At 46.4% G+C, this 20462-nt stretch overlaps 1 protein-coding gene across 1 annotated transcript; it reads right to left on the reverse strand.

The window, feature by feature from the left end:
* Positions 1 to 4092: 4092 nt before the first annotated feature.
* Positions 4093 to 19827, reverse strand: LOC117050678 (nidogen-like). The gene is made up of 13 exons (XM_033156435.1): positions 19477 to 19827; positions 18515 to 18652; positions 16821 to 17007; positions 15479 to 15726; positions 13892 to 14066; positions 11798 to 11898; positions 10749 to 10835; positions 9967 to 10095; positions 8718 to 8840; positions 7233 to 7397; positions 5711 to 5878; positions 4773 to 4933; positions 4093 to 4206 (listed from the first exon to the last, which is right to left on the reverse strand). Exons 1-13 carry the CDS (start codon positions 19541 to 19543, stop codon positions 4141 to 4143), a joined length of 1815 nt encoding a protein of 604 aa, XP_033012326.1. The 5' UTR covers positions 19544 to 19827; the 3' UTR covers positions 4093 to 4140.
* Between the last annotated feature and the right edge of the window lie 635 nt (positions 19828 to 20462).

Raw genomic sequence — 20462 nt, forward strand, 5'->3', positions numbered from 1 at the left:
GACTTCCATCCCTTAAAGAGAGGACTCTTTCAGAGGACTGCCCACTGTTAAAGCAGGACACATACACCAGCTGCCCCTGCCACTGAACCAGCATAGCCAAAATGCTACAGATCTGTCACTCATTACCCAGCAAAAAATTCTTCTCCTTCTCTCTCTCACTCACTTTGCATCACTACTCAGTGAATTATCTATAGGGAGCGCCCAGATTTGCACCTTGTTAAAGATCCTGTCTGAAAACTGTGTATGTGTTTTTGTCCTGCAGGGGCTGGGACTTTGGGAACAGCCAAGATGCAATAGTGCTTGTGAAGTAGCAGCAAGTTAAAGCACTTTATGTTGTTCTTTTTCCTCCCTCACTCACATCTTCAGTGGTCACAAAAAATGCTTTCCCGGAGCAGTATTACTATACTGTATATAATTAATCTGTGTGTGAGTGAGTGTGCGTGTGCACCTGCATGCTTCCGTAACTAGCAAATCTCAAAATGTTGGGCACATGTCACAAGCAGCTTGAGCAAAAATCCAGAAGCTCTGGAAGCATCCTGGAGTCAGCAGCAGGGATGGGAGAGTACATTTTTGTTTAGTATGCATGCAAAGGTGAGCCTTCATTCGCACTTTCTGGAACAATACGAGGACTGAATCACAGCACAGTAATGTGTACAAACATGCATGTAAAGTGTACTTGTACCTAGAGGTATACAAGGTTCACAGTTTGCAGGAGAAAGGCCTATCATATTTTGTCGATTCATAGCCATACTGGAGAACAGAGACCCACGGGATGCACAGAGAGAGTGCATGTTGTTGACCTACCTGGGCTTCAGCTAGAGTTAGGCCTATATACACCCGCCAAAATCACAGCTTACTCTGGTAGATTCAAAACCACGAAAAGGGAAAGAAAGGTGTTGGCACTCTAGATTAAACTGTAGGGAAATCTGGAGTGGCATCTCTCTTTCCCTCCCCCCCCTCTCTTTTCCTCCCTTCCTCCCTGTCCCATGATGGGAAAGAACTTATGAGGAGGGAAGCCAGCACTTACGGGCTTCCACACACTCTGAAAACCCAGGTTGTCCACAGTGATGGGCTTGTGCCTGTTAGGACTGGAAAGCAGGTGGCTCCAGAGCCAACGACAGGCAGAACCAACTAACTACTTTTGTTGTCCTCCTCCTCTTTCTCTGTGCCGAGTTCTACAATGGCAGAGCTTCTCAAGGCAGGTGAGCTTGGAGGAATCAAGGCTGAAGTTGGTGAGGCAGTGCCCTAATGGAGAGGTGTGTGGGGCCCAGCTCCCTATGCCCACAGACATCTATGATGCCTCATTATTATTTTGACTCGATTTTCCCTGCTGTAACAAGTGGTGCTGAACAAGAGTCCCTTCTGGAATAACTGGGGGCAAAGTTAGATATCAGCTGGCTAATGCTCAGAGGTCCACACGCAGTGTACGGACAACAAGGGATGGGCTCCCATGTGGCATTGTGCATGAGGCCAAACCAGTACCATGACCCCATTGCCCCTTATATGGGTGGGGGACTCCTCCTCCTTCGTGCACAGGTCTTTCATGCAGTTGTATTTCCCAGATGAAGCAGGGCAAAGAACAATCCATCTACATTGGTTTGTTCTGGAAATGGCCAGTAAATTTTCTGATGTCTGACATAGCAACCTCTGCATCTCGTCCTTCCGATGGCTGCCTGACCCCTCTCAGGTGTGCGTGCCCGAGCTTTTTTGGATTCACCTTAACATGGGCTTAAGAAACACAAGTGGAGTTTAAACTTTGTCATGAATTGTGAGGTTTCGTTTCGTTTTTATTGTAATGATATCTTTGAGGGGGAGGGGCGGGGAAATGTGTTATTTTTATAGCTTTCTTGGGGTAACACAATAAATGGATTTCAAACGTCGTTTGACTCAAAAGGGAGAGATGCATCGCTGTTGCACACACACATGCACAAAAGCGCACCCTTCCTTTCATGCTCCTAGTGCAGGGCAAGGGAATTGTTTCAAGCCAAAGGGTTGCATTCCCTTCTGGGGGGCCACAAGCCAGTGGGGGGTGTGCCTTTTCACAAAAGGCTAGTTTTTACACACATTTTCTCTCCTCCATCCTGGCAAGCCAGAAGCATTCTCAAGAGCACAAGGGCACATTCCAGCCAGGCAAAAACACTTGGGTGCAAACCAGAGGGGGTAGGGGTTGTGGCTGGGGAGGGGTGTGCCCTGGGGAGAGTCCTGAGCACCAGATAAAGAGGCATGGAGAGTCTCCTTCAGTCTCCAGGCCTAAGGGGAGTGACAAAGCATAGCAGCCTTTTAAGCACAGCTTAGGCACACTACTGTGAATTACATCATGCTTCCCTCTTTTTTCACTTTAAAAAAGCTGTCTGGTTTCTGAATTCGATGGCGGCAGCACTAGCGCTGGGGGCATGATTGCTTGACCCTTCCCACTCGTTACAGATAGAAGAACAGATGTCACAGGAGAAGTACTGAAGGTGCCTGGTGTTCTCCTGGACATGCTAACTTTTCTACTGCAGGGATTGCTGTTGAGCTGCAGACACATTCTGTGATGTGACCCATCTCATCGGCAGCTTGAAATGGTACAGCCTCTGACACAGGCTGTTGAATCAGAAGTGGCCCTACCAATAGGCAGGGTGGGATAGCACCTCAGTGGACACAGCACTAGGTGAGCTGCTTGAGCTGGGAGATCCACATAGAATCAAACCCAAAACCTTGAGATTAAGAGTCTCATCCTCAACCAACTGAGCTATCCCCTGCCCTTTACCCTCTAAACTAGTCTGCTCCTCTCACGTGCTTTGAAGAATGCTATCCCGTGCAGGAGTAAGCTCTATTACCAGTCCAGTTGAGTGCTGTATTGCCATAATAAGAAGTAAAAAGTACCCTGCAGGATCAGGCCAAAGGCCCATCTAGTCCAGCTTCTTGTTCTCTCAGCGCCCAGCCAAAGATGCCTTTGGGAGGCCCACAAGCTGGGACCTGAAAACCTCTGATATTGCAGGGTAAACATGGCCAATCTGGCTAGGAGCTGCCGATTGCCTTATCCCCCTTCTAAGCCATCTAAGGTGGGTATGCAGGACAGGACTAATTCCTGCTGAACCGTGCCAGAGGCTCATCTCATCCAGCATTCTGCAGCCAAATGGACACCAATGGGAAGCCTGCAGGCAGGACTTGAATGCAACAGAACTCTTCCCCACTTGCCACCTTCTTCAACTGGTTTTCAGCCAAGGATAGTCTTACCCTTTGGGGTTTGTCTATATCTCCCTTTGAAGCCCACCAAGTTGGTCGCCACCATTAATTCTTGTGGGAGCAAATTCCATAGTTTAAAGACACGCTGTGCTCTTTCGTCTGTCCTGAATTTGCCTCCATTACATGCAGCAAAATGTCTTCTGGGAGAAGGTTGGTCTTTTATGACGGATGCATGAAACCTATGCCACCCTGAAAACCCCTGGAAATAGAAGTCCTCTCTGTTTCACAGGGTAATAATGGTGCTGCGGAAGCCTTGCAAAAGTAAGAGTATAATAATAATAATAATAATAATAATAATAATAATAATAATAATAATAATAATTTGATCCAGTATAAAAGCTGGGGGAACTTTAATCACATTCATCATTGACCAGTCTCTGCCCTTTGCTGCCTGGGACCAGAAACTCCTCCCATCATCTGCTTTACTGTGGTATGTCTGGGTTCCTCAAATGACCACAGTGCACAGGCCCTTCTGCAAACACCACATCTGTGTTCGTTTCCAAAGACTCTTGTGCACCCATGCAAAATCCATTAACTGTGGACATAGTTATGCATGATATTTCACAGGATGCTTCATTCCAGAGAAGATACTCAACAGCCCAACTCCAGGTGTTTCTCAGTGCAATTAACACAGTTCCAAAGTTTTCTTCCCAAACCATTCTTTGCTAAAGTCGTCCATTGGTGCTATTCCTTTTTTTTTTTTTTCCTCCCCGCCCCCATTAGCTTCTGGGCACCTGAGAATGGTTCTGTCTGCACTGGCCCCAATTCTCACTAAGCAGTGGGTGGATTGTCCTTTACAACACCATGAAGTCTGACCCACAAAGTGAGAAAAGCTGGTTGCTGGTATTCTTCCCTTGGCTTGGCGGGTTGCTGGTATTCTTCCCATCGCCGCATTGGCCAATGTTTGGGTACTCATTGAATCAGTTTCCCTGTTATTATAGATTCAGATGGTTTGGGCAGGTATTTGCAGAAAGCCTCCTGTATGCAATAAATAAATAAAAATGAGAGAGAGAGAGAGAGAGAGAGAGAGAGAGAGAGAGAGAGAGAGAGAGAGATGAGACAGAAGAGTGTGTCAATATCCAGACACAATATCCAGACTGACAACATATTGAAAGAATGTGGTGGGGCAGGCACAATCCGCAGGTTGGAGATGCTGGATTTCCTGTGCATTGCTAAAACCTCACCACTGCAATTTTCAGAACAGAAAGCACAGAACATGCTTGCCTTTTAAAAACAGCAACAACAACCCTGTGGGACAGAATGCTTTTGGAAAGTAGTTTGCTAGTGGCCAAATCTCTTAGCCCTTTCCCTTTGGGCTGCTATCTAAATTAAAACCCTTCCTCCAAAACTGCTATTTGTCCTGGGAGGGGACATGCTAAAATGATTAAATCCCCCTCCACTGGTGCAATGATCCTGATCTGGGTACTCCCCTCCCGGAATTTGGGCCAAGGATGATGGGAGTTGTAGTCACAGGTTCCCCATCCCTGTCTGATAACGTTCTCCTGTCCTTTGTAGCCACAATTTCAAAAACCTGCTTCTCTCACCGGAAATCCACAAGAGCCTTCCTCGTACCCATGCCCACTACAGTTATTCCCTCCATGCTGTGGGGCCGGGTTGTTGCACTGTCGAGATCGGCTCACGACTCCTAGTCCACAGGTGACAGGGCAGGGAGCCCAGGATGCCCAGGGAGACCACATTCCGTCAACTGAGGCAGAGAGAAAGTGAAGGGTTCAATTTGGGCTTCCCACTGGCTGGGTCAGCTCATGATATTCCACTGTCTCCAGACGGTCAGTATTTTGTATAAAATATTCACGTGCATACATTAGGTTTGTACAATTAAAGAGAGGCAGGTGAAAGCATCATGCTGAATAAACAAGACTTTTGCAGTTAGGAAAGTGATGGGGAAGTGCATTGAAAAGTGTGGAAGGAACAAGTGATTCGTGGGTTGGCCACTGTGGGAACAGCATGTTGGACTGGTGGGGCCTCATCCAGCAGGGCTCTCCTTATGTTCTTGTCTTCGGGAAAGGGAATGTGAGAATGTAAGATGAGCCCTGCTGAATCAGACCAAAGACCCGTCCAGCAGCCTGTTCTCGGATGCTTTCAGGCAGGCCCGGCCCTAGCATTAAGCAGAAAGAGGCAGCGGCAGCCTCAGGCGGCAGACACTGGGACGGAGGAGGGAGTGGCGGTGAGGTGCTAGAGGGACAGCATCTCCATGCCACGCAGCCTGCTCTGTGCCCTCTACATTTGTCTGCTGCCTTCAGATGTAGGAGAGGACCCTGTCCTGTTGCTGGTGTGTTGACGTAAGAGTCACCTGCCAGTCCAACCCATTGCCCTCGCCTTTGGGGCAGGAAGTGCTTCGCAGCTGGGGAACTCCCTCAAGGTTTCTAAGGATTCAGCATTCAAGTCCAAAGGGTGCCTTATGCTTCTGCCAGCAAGGTCCCCTTCATGCTCGCCCCATCCCTCTGCAAGATGGTGGCTGTACCTGGACACTGGCTGTCATTGCACATCACAAGCTCCTCCTTCTCCCCTTCACAAGGCAGGCCCCCTCCGGAAGGAGCAGGGTTGTCGCAGATTCGAATCCTTTTCTTGATCCCAGAACACGTCTCCGAACACACGGACCAGGGTGACCACTCTGACCAATGGCCATTGCCTAAAGGAAGGAAAGGAGAAAATTGTTCACCGATTCTCTACATCAATTTTGGACAAGCAAGTTCCTTCTTCTTCTGAGGACATGACTGGTGTTGCACAATAGCCAGCGGCTAAGTGCATGCGTTTTGAGTGCTAGGTTCTTCCCAGTTCTGCTCTTTGCTATTTTCTCTGGGTTTTCTCCACCCCGGCTTTATTTATTCACAGGATTTATTCCATACCTTTTAGCGAAAAGGGTAAAAGAGAGTGTGTGTCTAAGAGCAGCTTAGCAGCTCTAAGATTCGCAATCTAAAAATACTTTGACACACAAGGAAATAGGAATTGGGGGGGGGGGAGAGAATGGTTCCACTTCCTCTGGACTTGAGTTAAACAATAGGGAAGAGGGGAATAAAAAGTAGTCAAGTGACAAAGGACATAAGAGGTGCTGTGAGGTCAGAGAGAGATGTGTCATCCTCTGACAAAGGGAGAGAAGGGGAGGGAGAGGGGAGACATCTCAGAATAGGTACAGGGCAGAATTTTGGTTTTGTTTGCATTTAAATGAGAAACTGCCTAACTCACACTTTCTAAATCAATACGCAGAATAACGGCATATATGCAATATGAAGAACAACCGCCCTTCAGAATTTGCACTCCTCTGAATTTTGTGATGCAGTTCTCCAACAAAACAATATACACTCAAATGCATGCATCGCAATGCAAAAGGAAATGTGTGTATATATTTGCACTGAAACAATGACACATTTTCATGGGGATTTTAAAAAAGAGAGAGAGAGAAGAAAGAAAGAAATGCAAAGTGCTTGGGAAAGTGGAGAACTGAACTTCAAGACTGGAGAAACTAGAAACTGAGAGAAACCAGAACTAACAGATTCACCCAACCATAGCTGCAAGAACAAACCAGGAACCTTTGGGAGAAACCATGGGCCTCTCCAGGCTGGTGGTTTATTGCAAGCATACTCTGGAACCTGTTTCTGACACAAGAAGAGTGGTGCCACATTAGAGGTGGATTTATTCTGCTTTATTAATTGTTCTGGGATGCTTCCCCAAGGCTTCCACACGATTGCTGTCCAGAAGGGCTGCAGCAGAGCAATAGTGGAACAAATATAAACCAGAACATTTCCGGTATAAAAATTTGTGAGATTTTGCAGGAGGAGGTTATGTGATGTGCACTAACTGGAAATGAAGCAGTGTCACTGAAATCTGGACTGCGTATGGCCACCCTGTTAGCTGTGTGAACACAACTGGAGGTTGTCTGGCGGGCCCCCATGAAGATATAAAAGGGACGTGCTTTTGCAGCGGAGATGTGCCTTTTCCAAGGGAGGTTTGCCTACCCCCAGCTTAAGAAGTGAAGGCCAGCTTACATGGGCAGGGTTGCAGCTTAGGACAGAGCTTGAGATCAGCGGAAGGGCCCACACATCGCATGCCACTCTCCGGGTGAGTGCACTGCCGGATGCGCATCTGGTTCTGGAGGCCGCAGGTGGCGGAACAGACGGACCATGGAGACCATGGGGACCAGCTGCTTTTTGCTGTAATGGGAGGAGAGAGAGGTGAAAAGGCATCCACGCATACATGTGGGAGGATGTGGAGCCCAAATCTCAAATGCACGATTGGCAGGCAGTCACAAACAGGGCCAATGGCATTGTGGAGTTTCAGAACCAGTACAGGGGGGACTCTATGATGTCATAACCCCAAACCTGGCCACAGGAAAAAGACAATGGGTTAATCCCTACCTCTTCCGTCGGGTCACACACTCATTTCCCCCCCTGCCTGCGATGGGGGAGGACATTTCTTTGCTCTCCTCCAGATAGCAAGCTAAATTTTGAACTGCACTATGGATATCTGTAACGTTTAAGGATTATTGCCTGCCTTATTTTAATCCCTGTAACTGTTGAATCTTGGCAATACTTTTGATGTGAGTAAACCTTGTATTTTTCTTGTTTACTAAACAGTCTGAGAGTGATTTCTTTGTTCAGAGGGAAACCAAAATAAAAAATAAAAAATGGGAAAAGATAATCCAAGTCTGCCTAAAGCATCCTTGGGTATCATAATTGTTCTAGAAGGTTATGCAACCTTGTCCTAATAGTTTATAGAGGTAACATGTGCATGGATGGTGATTTTTAACTCTGCTGAAATACATATTTGCATTCTCAAACAAGTGACTAAGAGGAAGTATAATTACTAAGTAAACTATCCTCTCCTGCTCATTTATAACCATCCATCACACACTTCTACCATAGATAATCAACTTGCTTCCAGAACGATATCATACGACTAGGAAAAGGTAACAAAGATGGTCAAGGGACAGAACATTTCCCTGCCCAGGAAGGCTTTTTCTGTTTAGGGATAAAGCCCATAATTATAGGAGGACATGAAAGTCATTATAATATGAATGGTGTAGAGAAAGCGGGACAGCGGGAGGTTGTTTCATTCTCTCTCATATTAGTTTGGAGCCATTCTGATTGGTTATAGAGTGTAGGGATGGAGGGGGGGGGGAATTCAATTCAGTCTGCATTTAAAGCCAAAGTCAAATTCAGACTCCCCCCCCTAAAAATATGTGAACCCAATCAGAGCTATCCTTTGAAATTGGCACTAATAGGAAAATTTTGCAATACGGCTGCTTTAGTTCAACAAAACCGCCATGTTCAGGGGCAGTATATCTCTGAATAATGGTCATTACAGGGGCAAACGATAAAGGGTGGGCTGTTTCATTCGCGTTTTGCTTGCAGGCTTCCTGAAATCACCTGGCTTGTCCCTCTCTGGAAACAGGATGGTGGGTGAAATGCCTATTTATTCCATCTGATTCAGCAGGACTTTTCTCTCTCTTTTTTGCATTCTGTGCCATTTACCTTCGCAGTGAACACCGTCGCCGATAAATCCGCTTTGGCAAACGCAGAAGTAGGATCCCAGGGTGTTCAAGCACGTTGCATCCTGGTCGCAGGCATGGGAATCCCTGGTGCATTCGTCTATGTCTAAAAGGGGGGGGGGGGTGAGAGAGAAGCTGCACAATGGGAGGTCAAGTCCTGGACCCGTTTTTCTCCTTGTCTGCTGGGGTTGCCAGGGATTGAGCCTGGAACCTCTACCACTTCTGCACGCAAAGTCAGGTCTACTACACCTGAGCTACAGGCCACCCATTACGGACCAGAAATGGGGGACCTGTAAGTGGTGAGCTGGTAACACCCAAGATATTTGTTGGACCCCCCCCCCAACGCCCATGAGCTCCAGCCGGCACAGCCAAGGTTCAGGGATGCTTTGTTAGCCGGACTGGATTACTGCAATCCACACTGCATGGGACTGCCCTTGAAGACGATGCTTAAACTTCAATGGCTCCAAAATGCAGTGGCCAGGTTACTCCATTTGGGATTCACATAGCCCCCATTTTGAAAAAGCCACAATGCTTCTCCGTTCCAGGCCCAATTTCAGCCGCTCACTCTCGCGCTTAAAGCCCTAAGGCCCCAAATATCTCAAAGGCTGCCTTCTTTCCTACAAGTACCCTTGGGTGCTAAGATTGGCAGAAGGGGTCCTCTTGGTAATTCTCAGAAGTGCAGGCGGTGGCAGCCCAGGAGAGGGCCTGTGTTTATTGCTGGCTAAGCTCTGGGCGCAGGCACACCGATCCGCTGCACGGAGGAATTCTGCTATACTCTGTTGAAGCACGGGAGCCACAGGAGAACGCAACGGAAGGCTGCCGGGCTCCATGTCAATGTGCTACACATGGTTTTGGTGTTTTACCGATTAAAAACATCACAGGGCCTTCTCTACAGCAGCCCCCAGGTAGTCGAACTCCCTCTCCACAGGTAAAGCTGCACCTCTTTACCTTAGCCTTGGGCACTAAAGTTGTATATCCCTGGGAACCACCTTGTTATTATTGTGATTATTTTTAAAACAAACAAACAAAGCTGTTTTTAATGTTGTATTTTAAATTGAGCTAGGACCTTGGGGTGAATGACATTGGTGGTGATGGACTCTGCAGCAATACCCAGAGGGGTCACAGTTTCCCCAGCCCAGCCCAGCCCAGCCCAGCCCAGCCCAGCCCAGCCCAGCCCAGCCCAGCCCAGCCCAGCTATTCTTCATAACCAGAGATGCTGACGTTTCCTCTACCTATGCAGCTGAGCACGCCGTCTCCTTCCAAGCCTTTCGGACAGCGACAAAAATACGATCCGTATGTGTTGATGCAGGTTGCTTCAGCCAGGCAATGCATGGGCATCTCCTCCTTGCACTCGTCTATGTCTTTGCAGTAAAGAAGAAAACAAGACTATATAGGAGCATGCTCTACATACATGTGTGCACACAGAGAGATTTGCCCATCAGGCCCAGCATTGTCTACGCTAACTGGCAGTAGCTCTCCAGCCCTTCTCCCATCTGCATCCTTTTAAATGGAGCTGTATGATGGCCCTTCCCTTAAAAATAAAGCAAGGTCCCAGTCCTCATGGTTCTGAATACAGGGGTGATTTAAACAGGGATTTAAGAAGCTGCCTTCCAATCAATATTGTCTACACTGACTGGCAGCAGCACTGCAGGGTTTCCAGCAAGGTTCCGTCCCAGCCTTGCCTGGAGATGCCAGGGATGGAACCTGTGACCTTCTGCATGCAGGGCATGTGCGCTACCACTGAGCTGTGAGTATTCTAACACAGGTTTTGCCAACCTTTAGCAGCCTACAGACACAATAGGAATTTTAAGGTAGTGTTGTGGGGCCACACACACAAAATGGATGCTGTGGGGTGTGTGGCATCACACAAAATGGCTCTGTTTGTGTGCATGTCACAATAATTCATGCATCAACGCTATATGTGGAAAATAAATGGTTGTTTATAGCAGCATTCTGATCATTATGCACTATGCTAAAATAAAGACTACAAGAAGCAAAGCTCACAATTATTTACCAACACAGTGTATACCATTTCCCTCAAATCCTGGATTGCATTTGCAGTTTCCTTCATCCCGGCTTCCAATGCAGGTTTTGCTGATATCTGACAGGAAACACGCAAATAGCAGAAACTTGAACACAGACACAAAATACCACAACAGGGCTTCAAATTAAAAAGAGCCTTACTGACACAGTATTTAAGAATATAGAGGCTGTATATTCCAAAATGTTTCAATGATCACATTTCCACTGTGTCATTGCTTCATCTTGTTTTTCTTATGCTTCTGTTTTATATTTTATTAGCAGGGAGTGTTGCCCAGATATTTTTAGAAATAAAAAAGACAGGTGTTTTTCTTTTTAAAAAAAACGGCTACAATTTGTGAGTTTGGACTCATCACACAAAAAATTGGGTGAAGCCAGTCCAATGTCATATTTTGGCCCGCCATCTTGATTCAAAATGGTGCCTGGAATTCAAACAGTAACGAAGTCTGCTAGCCCACCTCAAGAACCCTCGTGCAAAGTCTGGTGACAATACCTCGAGAGCTGTCCAAACGTATAGAGAACAAACAAACAAATAGACAGGCAGGCAGGCAGGCAGGCAGGCAGGCAGACAAACCACTTTCCAAAATATCTAGCAGATGAAGTGAATGGATTGAGAAAGGACATTGGGCTGTATTTTAAACTGGCTGAAATTGTTGTTGCAGGTACTGTTTGGCCACACTATTGTAAGCTGCTCTGAACATACTTTGGCGCAGAATAGTTAATATCTATAATATTAGAATCATAGAATTGTAGAGTTGGAAGGGACCCTGAGGATCATCTAGTCCAACCCCCTGCAATGCAGGAATATGCAGCTGTCCCATTCGGGGATCAAACCTGCCACCTTGGCATTACCAGCACCACGCATTGGTTATCCATTTGTGTAGCCGAAGCTACTGCAGAGCAAAACCTGGAATAGTTGGGTATAAAGTGACCATTGAGAAAAGGATTGTTGAGTATCGCTTTAACAACCATTAACCACAACAGGATTTTTAAAAAAGTGGGAGGGAGGTTGAGATTCCATACCCCTATTTATTAAGAAGAGTCTCTGAACGTTTAACACCCTTCCAGGGACATCAGGGCTAAAATCGTAGACAAGTGCTCGGAAATAGCCAAAGTCAGCGTCCCTAAGAGATGAGGAAAGGGATAACAATGGTGAGATATGTTTCATGAAATCTTGAAACCCAAAGAGCAAAAAAACTAGAAACGCTCAGTTCTAGACACCCTCATGCACACACACACTTTCCTGTACACACATTCTCTCTCTGACATGTGCACACTCTAATTTAGTTAAAATTTTATAAAAATTATGTATGGCACGGAGACAGTAGGTGGAGAATTGCTTCCTCCCTCCTCTCGTAAGACTAGAACTCGTGGACATCCAGTGAAGTTGAATGCTGGAAGATTTGGGACAGATTTTTAAAAAGTGCTTCTCCATGCAGTGCATGAACTGTGAATCTTGATCCCACAGGTGAGACAGTGATGGCCACCAACTTTAAAGGATTAGAGAAATTCTTTTAATTTCTTTTAATTAGTCTTTTAATTTCGTGACTGCTGTCACCATGATCACTGCAGATGGTGACAGCAGTCACGAAATTAAAAGGTGCCTGTTTCTTGGGAGAAAAGCAATGACAAACCTAGACAGCATCTTAAAAAGCAAAGACATCACCTTGCCGACAAAGGTCCATATAGTTAAAGCTATGGTTTTCCCAGTAGTGATGTATGGGAGTGAGAGCTGGACCATAAAGAAGGCTGATTGCCGAAGAATTGATACTTTTGAATTATGGTGCTGGAGGAGACTCTGGAGAGTCCCATGGACTGCAAGAAGATCAAACCTATCCATTCTTAAGGAAATCAGCCCTGAGTGCTCATGGGAAGGACAGATCCTGAACTGAGGCTCCAATACTTTGGCCACCTCATGAGAAGAGAAGAGTCCCTGGAAAAGACCCTGATGTTGGGAAAGATTGAGGGCACAAGGAGAAGGGGACGATAGAGGACAAGATGGTTGGACAGTGTTCTCGAAGCTACCAACATGAGTCTGACCAAACTGTGGGGGGCAGTGGAAGACAGGAATGCCTGGCATGCTCTGGTCCATGGGGTCACGAAGAGTCGGACACGACTAAACAGCAACAACAAAAGAGAAATTCATGGAGGGTATCGGAGACTGCTAGCCATGATGGCTATTCACCACCTCCCCTGACAAAGGCAGGTTGTTTCTGAACACCAGTTGCAAGAAGGAATAGGAGGGGAGAGTGCTGCTGTGCAGCACGGGTCTTGCGTTTGGGCTTCCCATTGGGTAGTCTGGGTGTCCACAGGGATACTGGACTAGGTGAGCCATTGGACCTAATCCAGGAGGCTCTTATTATGTTCTCACGATACACAACACCCTTCCTTCCCAGAATGTAGGGGCGACTGCGTTAGTAGATCAGGTCCTTACAGGTGCAGAACAAAGACCGCCTCCATGATCAAAGGCTTGTGAATGCTTGTGAATCCCACTTGCTGGAAACCACAGGAGGGGAAGAGCGCTCTCACAGTCAGACCCTGCTTGTGAGTTTCCCACAGGCATCTGGTTGGCCGCTGTGAGAACAGGATGCTGGGCCAGATGGGCTGTTTGTCTGATCCAGCAGGCTATTCTTATGTTCTTGTGTCAGGAGCAGCTGGAACCTGTTCTCCCCAGTGAAGAACCTTTGAATTGCAAGGTCTCAGCCTTCTCAGTGAAGATATCGCTGGACTACAACTCCCATCCTCCCTGTTGGCTATCCTGGATGGTGCTGATAGGAACTGGAATTTGACAACATCTGAAGAGCCACACGTTTCCCCACCCCTGATGTATACAATTTATTATGAAGATTATCATAAATTTATATACTTCTTGATAACCAAAGAGGCCTCCTTAAAAGCCTAGGATGCAAAAATTAAAACATTCAGCATTACAATACACCATGAAGCGATCCCGCCCCCCCTTCACATTAAACTGTGTTGTTTTTTTCATAGTTCCCGCAAGATTCTCACGGCAGACACCGTTGAAATAAATAAGCCCTCCCCCTAAAGTGGGAAGTTGGAGGACACCTTTCTGTTTATAGGCTGAGCCTGAAAGCACCCGGATGATGGCAAGCGTACATTAATCCTCTGATCTCAATCTCATCCAGGCCATTGGCCAACACCACTGCATGGCTGTCCAGCAGCGTCATGGGGCGGGGCTCCTTGATCCACCGGACAAAGCTGGACGGAGGAAGCTGGAGGTATTTCGGCAACTGGATGGCAACGTTGTCCCCTTCCAAGAACTCTCCGACCTCTAAAAATAAAAGCAGAAGAAGGAAACAGAGAGACCTCTTGATACACTGGGTCGTGAGCTGCCATGTCAAGAGAGTTGACTCGTGGCTACGGGGCAGAGGAGGGAAACCTGCAAAGCTCTAGATCAGGGTTCCCCAAACTTGGGTCTCTGGCTGTTTTGGGGCTACAATTTCCATCATCCCTAGCTAGCAGGACCAGTGGTCAGGGGTGATGGGGATTGTAGTCCAAAAACAGCCAGACACCCAGATTTGGGGAACCCTGCTCTAGACGATGTTGGGCTACAGTTCCCATCACCATCCCTGGCTGTCGGCTATGCTAGCTGGGGCTGATGGGAGCTGGAGTCTTGCGACATCTGGAGGGGCACCACATTGGCTACTCCCGGCTTACGGAGCAGGTACACCTCCTCAGTGAATAGGCTAGTGCAACACTGTATTTAGTGCCTTTGTTGAAATTAACCCCCATACAACTACAACTCCCATCATTATCCCAGACCATTTGGTCATGCCGGGCGGCACTGATGGGAGTTGGAAGTCCGACAACATCCGGCTCCCCACCTCTGCTGCAGGAGCTGGTAGGGCAGAAGGCAGAGAGATGGATCCAGGAGGTGGCTCCACAGCCTATGACAGATGCTAATGGCAGACCAATGGCGAAGCCAAACAACTCCAGTTTTGTCCCTCTCATCCTCCCTGCTTCGTTTTGCAAGGACTAAGGAAGAGGAAACTGCCACACTCTAGACCAGCTTTAAATAGGAAGGCATGTTGTTGGTTGGTGAGAGAGTGCCCCACTTGCACCAAGAGCATCTCCTTCCACCCACTGTCCTGTTACATTCTGAGCTCCTACAGCTACTTGTCTCGTGTTTACACTGCTCTCAAACACCATTTTAAAAATAATAACATCCAACACAAAAAAGGGCTGAACTGCTCAGTCTGCTTTAATTTCCATAACGTGTGCAGCAGTTACATGAATTTGATGTTTTCATCGCTCACCCAACTGTCCAACTTTTGGCAAAATTCAGTCAAAATGACAATCGTTCCCTCTAACAGCGAATCTGGGTGCTAATTTGGAAGTGAAATGAAGCTGGTCAGAAACAAGGTTGTGGTTTCTGGACACTCAGTGTGTGTATGGGAAGGGGACCTCCTTTGGTATGTTGAAATATGAAAGTGTATGTGTGTGTGTATTCATTCTCATCTCATTGTATGGAGAGGAAATGACCAGGTTTGAAACTTATGTCTGCTGCTATTTTTAGGCAGAACTGACATGAGGAGTGGGGGGATGTTAATATTATACTATTCTTATATAGGATGAGCATGGACCTTCCTTCCTTCCTTCCTTCCTTCCTTCCTTCCTTGAGCATATCTGCTGTCTTGAGTCAAGTTGCAACAGATCTAGGGGAGAATTAAAAAGTTGCCTTACCTATAGGCATGCTATCCAGAGCAAAATAGTATCTCAGATTGGAAGGATTTAACAGCTGGAAGCCTGTCAGGTCATATGCCTCAACCACGGCCGCCTTGGTGGGTGGTGTGCTCAGTTTCACTTCTGCCCAGAAAAGATTTGGGTAAAAATCATCCTCTTTGATTGAAAGTAGCGTCAGCGCCTGCCCACGGTCATGCACAGCCATCCTCAGAGGCCTGTTCTTCCCAAGTGCTAATCTCCTTCGATAGCTGCAAAGCAACGTCTTAAGGGTAAGTGACGGCTGAGAAGGTACCATTTCTGCACATCTGGAATCCTAGCTGCTGTTGTTACATACATAAACAACTTTAGCATTTTGGCGGGGTGGGGTGGGGATTTCTGCCCCTATAATCCGTAACAGAAATGTTTCAGGCTTCTCGGACATATTCATTTTAAACATCTTTTTTTATCTCATCATGTATCATTTCCCAAAATACCCTCACTTTCTTGCAAGTCCACCACATATGGAATCTCTCTCTCTCTATATATATCCATCTACCTGTTTACACTTCCAGCAATTATTAGGAACCTTCTTATACATTTTAGATAATTTATTAGGTGTAAAGTACCATCTATGCATCATTTTCGTATTATACAGCTCTTCTCAACTCCTTATATGCTCCTTCCTCAGGCTTGAAATGCATCTGGGAACAGGATTTGGGGAAGGAAATTTACAGAGTTTAGCTGGAATAGGATCTGGTCTACAAAACCTTCCTCCTCTGTCTCAGCCACTGTTATGGGCAAACTGCATGAAAACAACCCACAAGTAGTTTTTACACTCCGGTCAGATTGGCACATATTCATGGAACAGGCAATAAGCTTTGGGGGCGGAATTACACCTTGGGTGGTCCTGCCCAACAGCCTTTGGGGCTGCAGTAATTTCTGAAATCGGTGTCATTGTCGGTGACATTGTACATGTGGTGCCTCCCTTGTGTTCAATGTCTCATTTTGAAGGGAGCGACTCATTGGTTGTTTTAAAGCCTCTTGTTATTGTTGGAAGCTTCTCTAATGGCTCACAACTAGAAAGACATCTCAAATGCCATAGTGGTGGACTTTGGGCTTTCAAATTTTAGCGGCAACTGGAGTGATGCCACAATCCAGCCCCTCCCTGCCTCTTGCCTTCTGTTCTAAGTCACTGCTGTGCTGCCCCTGAGTCACCCTCTCAGCTCGGTGCCCACTGCGGTCAAACCAGTCGTGTTCCCCGAAATCCACCTCTGGTGAACAGCTGCCTTGAAAAGGACTACAGATGGGGCTGCATCTTAAGAGGCGCACACCAGATGGTATTTTGCACTCCACGCAATCATACCTGTGGAATTGTGGGCTTTGGCCGGAGTAGAATTTGTACCACCTCACTTCGTGCCGGCGGCGTCTGCCGAAGATGGAGACCGTGATGTTGAAGGTGACTTTCCTCTCTCTTGCCTTGAGGAGACAGACCTGCTCTCCGAACCCATCACAAACAGATGCGTTGGAAATGGTGATGCGGAAACCAGGGTCTGCAAGCAGACAAAGAGTGAGGTCAGTTCAGGTAGGTAGGTATGTTTTTCAATCAGGCTATATTAAAGCCAAGGAGAACACTTTTGAGCTCTTGCTAAGTTAACGATTAACAGATCGTTGTTTCTCTGGTAGCTAACATGTGAGTGTTGTGACCTTAGATTATGTGAGAGGTATTGGGTTGCAAATCTCCATTTTGAATCGAGTTGCCTTTGAGTCTTTTCTCTCAAACTCAATGGAGTGAGGATGTAAACGAAGCTCTCCTGAAGGGAGAGTAAACAGCCTGGAGGCTGGAATGCAGGGTTTGGAGAGGAGAGGAGAGGAGAGGAGAGGAGAGGAGAGGAGAGGAGAGGAGAGAGAGAGACGTTTTCTTTTAGGTCTGTTTGGATTATTTCATATTTTGTAAAATGCTACGCTTGTGCTGGGCAGCACAATACATTGTATGGATATTTTGGAGATGTGATTTGATGTATCTTTTTTATTTTAAAAGAGTTCTGTCAGTAAAAATTTGAATAATATTGAGTCTGAACAATGATTTATTCCAGTTCTTATGCTTCCAGTTGCTTCAGACTGGGCAATATTAGTATCTGCAATGCTTGCTATTAATAATATAGGCAGCAAATTCTCAGTCTACAAAATTATCTTTCAGTCTCTGTCTTTATCTCTTTCTTCCACAGAAGAGCTTTGTGAAGGAAGTGTTTAATCATATCCCTATTTTACAGATCGGGTAAATGGAGGCTGGGAGGGGGAGGGGGAGTGATCAACCAAGACCACACAATGTTACAAAGGTGAGTTTATTATTCACTTATTTCATTTATGAATCACATCCCAGGAAATATCATGAAGCAATTCAACATTAATCTCCCTCCCTCCCTCTCACACCTGCCCCCCCACATTGAATCCAGGTCTTTCCATTTCCAAAATGTTTACACACTAGGGATACAAGAGAAATTTGTATTTAAATCTCATTTAATTCACATGTAATTCCCACAATATGTGGACCATAGCACAACCTTTCTTTGAAATTTGCATTTTTCTGAAACTTGCAGTGCAGTTCCGCAGCCAAGTGCAAAAATACATATGCTGGGGCAAAGTGTGCATAAAATGAATGCATTAGTATGACTTACAGAAATCCGTATGATGAAAAGTTGCTCTGTAAAAAAATGTGCGTATTAGGCAAAAGTGCACAGAAGCTTGTGTATATTAGGAGAAATCCGCACTAAAATGCTGATTAATTTTCATGAGGACTTAAAAAAGAATGCAATGAGATGTGGAAATGTGGAGAACCAAATTTAGGACTGGGAAAATGAGAAACTCGGAGAAACAAAAATTGACAAGATTCACCCATCCCCATCACACAGACACTGCACTAAAAGCATTTTTAGGGTTCCTTGGGCTACCTGTGTGCACGAGGGAATGTTTTTAACGTGGTATAGAAGACTGAATTCTAGCCACTGCGGGTCTCTGCCACCCCCCAAAAGAGGCAGATGCGCACAGGTATTAACTTACCTTGGCAACTGTTTATTCCATCCCCCTTGTAGCCTGGCAGACACCGGCAATAGTAATCAGATGTCAGCTTGTCAAGTTGGCAAATGGCCTTCGGGTGACAGAGAATCCTCCTGGTGACACATTCCAGTTTATATGGATCTGGAGAGAGGCCGGGAAGAGATGCAAATATGTTGATCACTGCCACCACCCTTAAAATGGAGATGCATGGCTTCAGTAGTCAGAAAGGGCACAAATAAATGTTAAATCACCACTTCCTGAGGTGGGACATACTGGGACTTCCCCAGTTCAGAGTAAAGTTCATTGAAAGCTGCGGACCCAGAAGGGAATGTGGCCCTCGGGGTGAAAGGCCTCAGTACCCGTGAGTTTGTGTGTGAGAGACAGAATGAATGGATGGGTGCAGAGGAGAGAGAGGGGGATGAATATCCAAAAGGGAATATAGCCCTCAGCCCTGAAAATGTTCATCTCCCTGTTCTAACGGGCACAAATTATTCCTAAATGAAGAGAGGCAACTAATACAAAAGCTGAGCATTCCTGCGCTAGCTGATTTGAAGTCTGATTTGAAACTGAACACCTGAAATACACACTTTTGGGACCCACCCTTGATCATGCATTGCGTTTAACAGATTTTAATATTTTACTTTGACATTCTTAGAATGTAAAATGCTGTTTTATTTATTGATTTGTTTTACCTTGTGGGCTTATAGCCGAATAAAGTATTATCTATCTATCTTACTTTGACATTGCAATAATGCAATCCTGTGACCTTATGGGCAGGTGAGAAATGTTAGTTGTGCTTCCGGCATTGCAGGGGATTGGGTTAAGTGATCCTTCCAACTCTGCAATTCTTTGATTCTATGAAATTTAAGAACTTTTTTTTAAAAAATAAATAAATGTTTACAAAGGTGGTCACAGTAGGGGTTCCGGGTTTCATTCGTCCCCCACCCTTCACCTAAGGGTCTTACCATGGATCTTGCTTAGGACCTGTGTGGTGATGAGGCAGAGGAGGGAAGCCAGGAGGCTCACTGGCATTTTCAGTTAAACCCCTCCTTTGTGGTTAGCTCGCATCTTGCTGGCTGCGGGCAGGATTAGGAAGACGGTGTTGGCGGCATGTCTGTGGGTCTGCAGGCAGGTATTGTTTTCTCTCTGGGATCTGCAGGCGGCAGGCACCAGGCCCAGCGTCCAGGAACAGAGAAGGTCCGTTTCAGTTCAAATTATCTCGAAGGTTCTGCTTCCGCGATTCCAGGGGGCTTCCGATTGTGGGCCAGAGTTCCTCGTTCCGTCCTGCAGAGTGGCAGTTTTCAAGCGATGTTCTAAGAGATCCTGCAGGACAGGCTCCCAGTTCGGGTCTGCCTTAATGGAGGCAGCTCTCATGACAGCAGGCGATAGTTAGCGATCCTACTGACGCAGATCAATCAGATCCTGTCTTGTGTTGCAATAAATCCATGCTTTATTTATTTTAAAATTTCATTTCACGGTTTAGTATTGTTGATATCTTGAATTCCATTTGGGGGGGGGGTGCACCATAATGTTTTCAGGCCTTGGTGCCTCTTCATTTGGCCCTGCTCTATCGTCTATTCATATAAATTAGCCTGTATATGCAAATCTGTGCCCTCCCTTTCCTGGCAAATCCCTTTCCTCCTTTTGGGTGATGTGCAAGTTATCCACACAGCAGGGCCACCCTGTTCACGCAGGGCAAAGGGGAGGCCCCAGGCAGGCTTGAGCTGATCGTGGACCCTAAAACAGATGCAAGGAGACTTCTGGCTTACTGGATCTATTCCAGGGATGGGCAATCTCAGACCCAAGACACAGCCCCCCACTTCTCCAGGCCTCTCTGTATGGGCCTTGGGACTCTCTCTAGGCCATACCCAGGTCACACCAAATTCGCATCTGCCCCCAAATCCCAGGATAAATTAAAACATCACTCATTACCTAGGTCCCAGCTGTGCGA

This window comes from Lacerta agilis, chromosome 8 (assembly GCF_009819535.1).
Source record: "Lacerta agilis isolate rLacAgi1 chromosome 8, rLacAgi1.pri, whole genome shotgun sequence".
NCBI lineage: Eukaryota > Metazoa > Chordata > Lepidosauria > Squamata > Lacertidae > Lacerta > Lacerta agilis.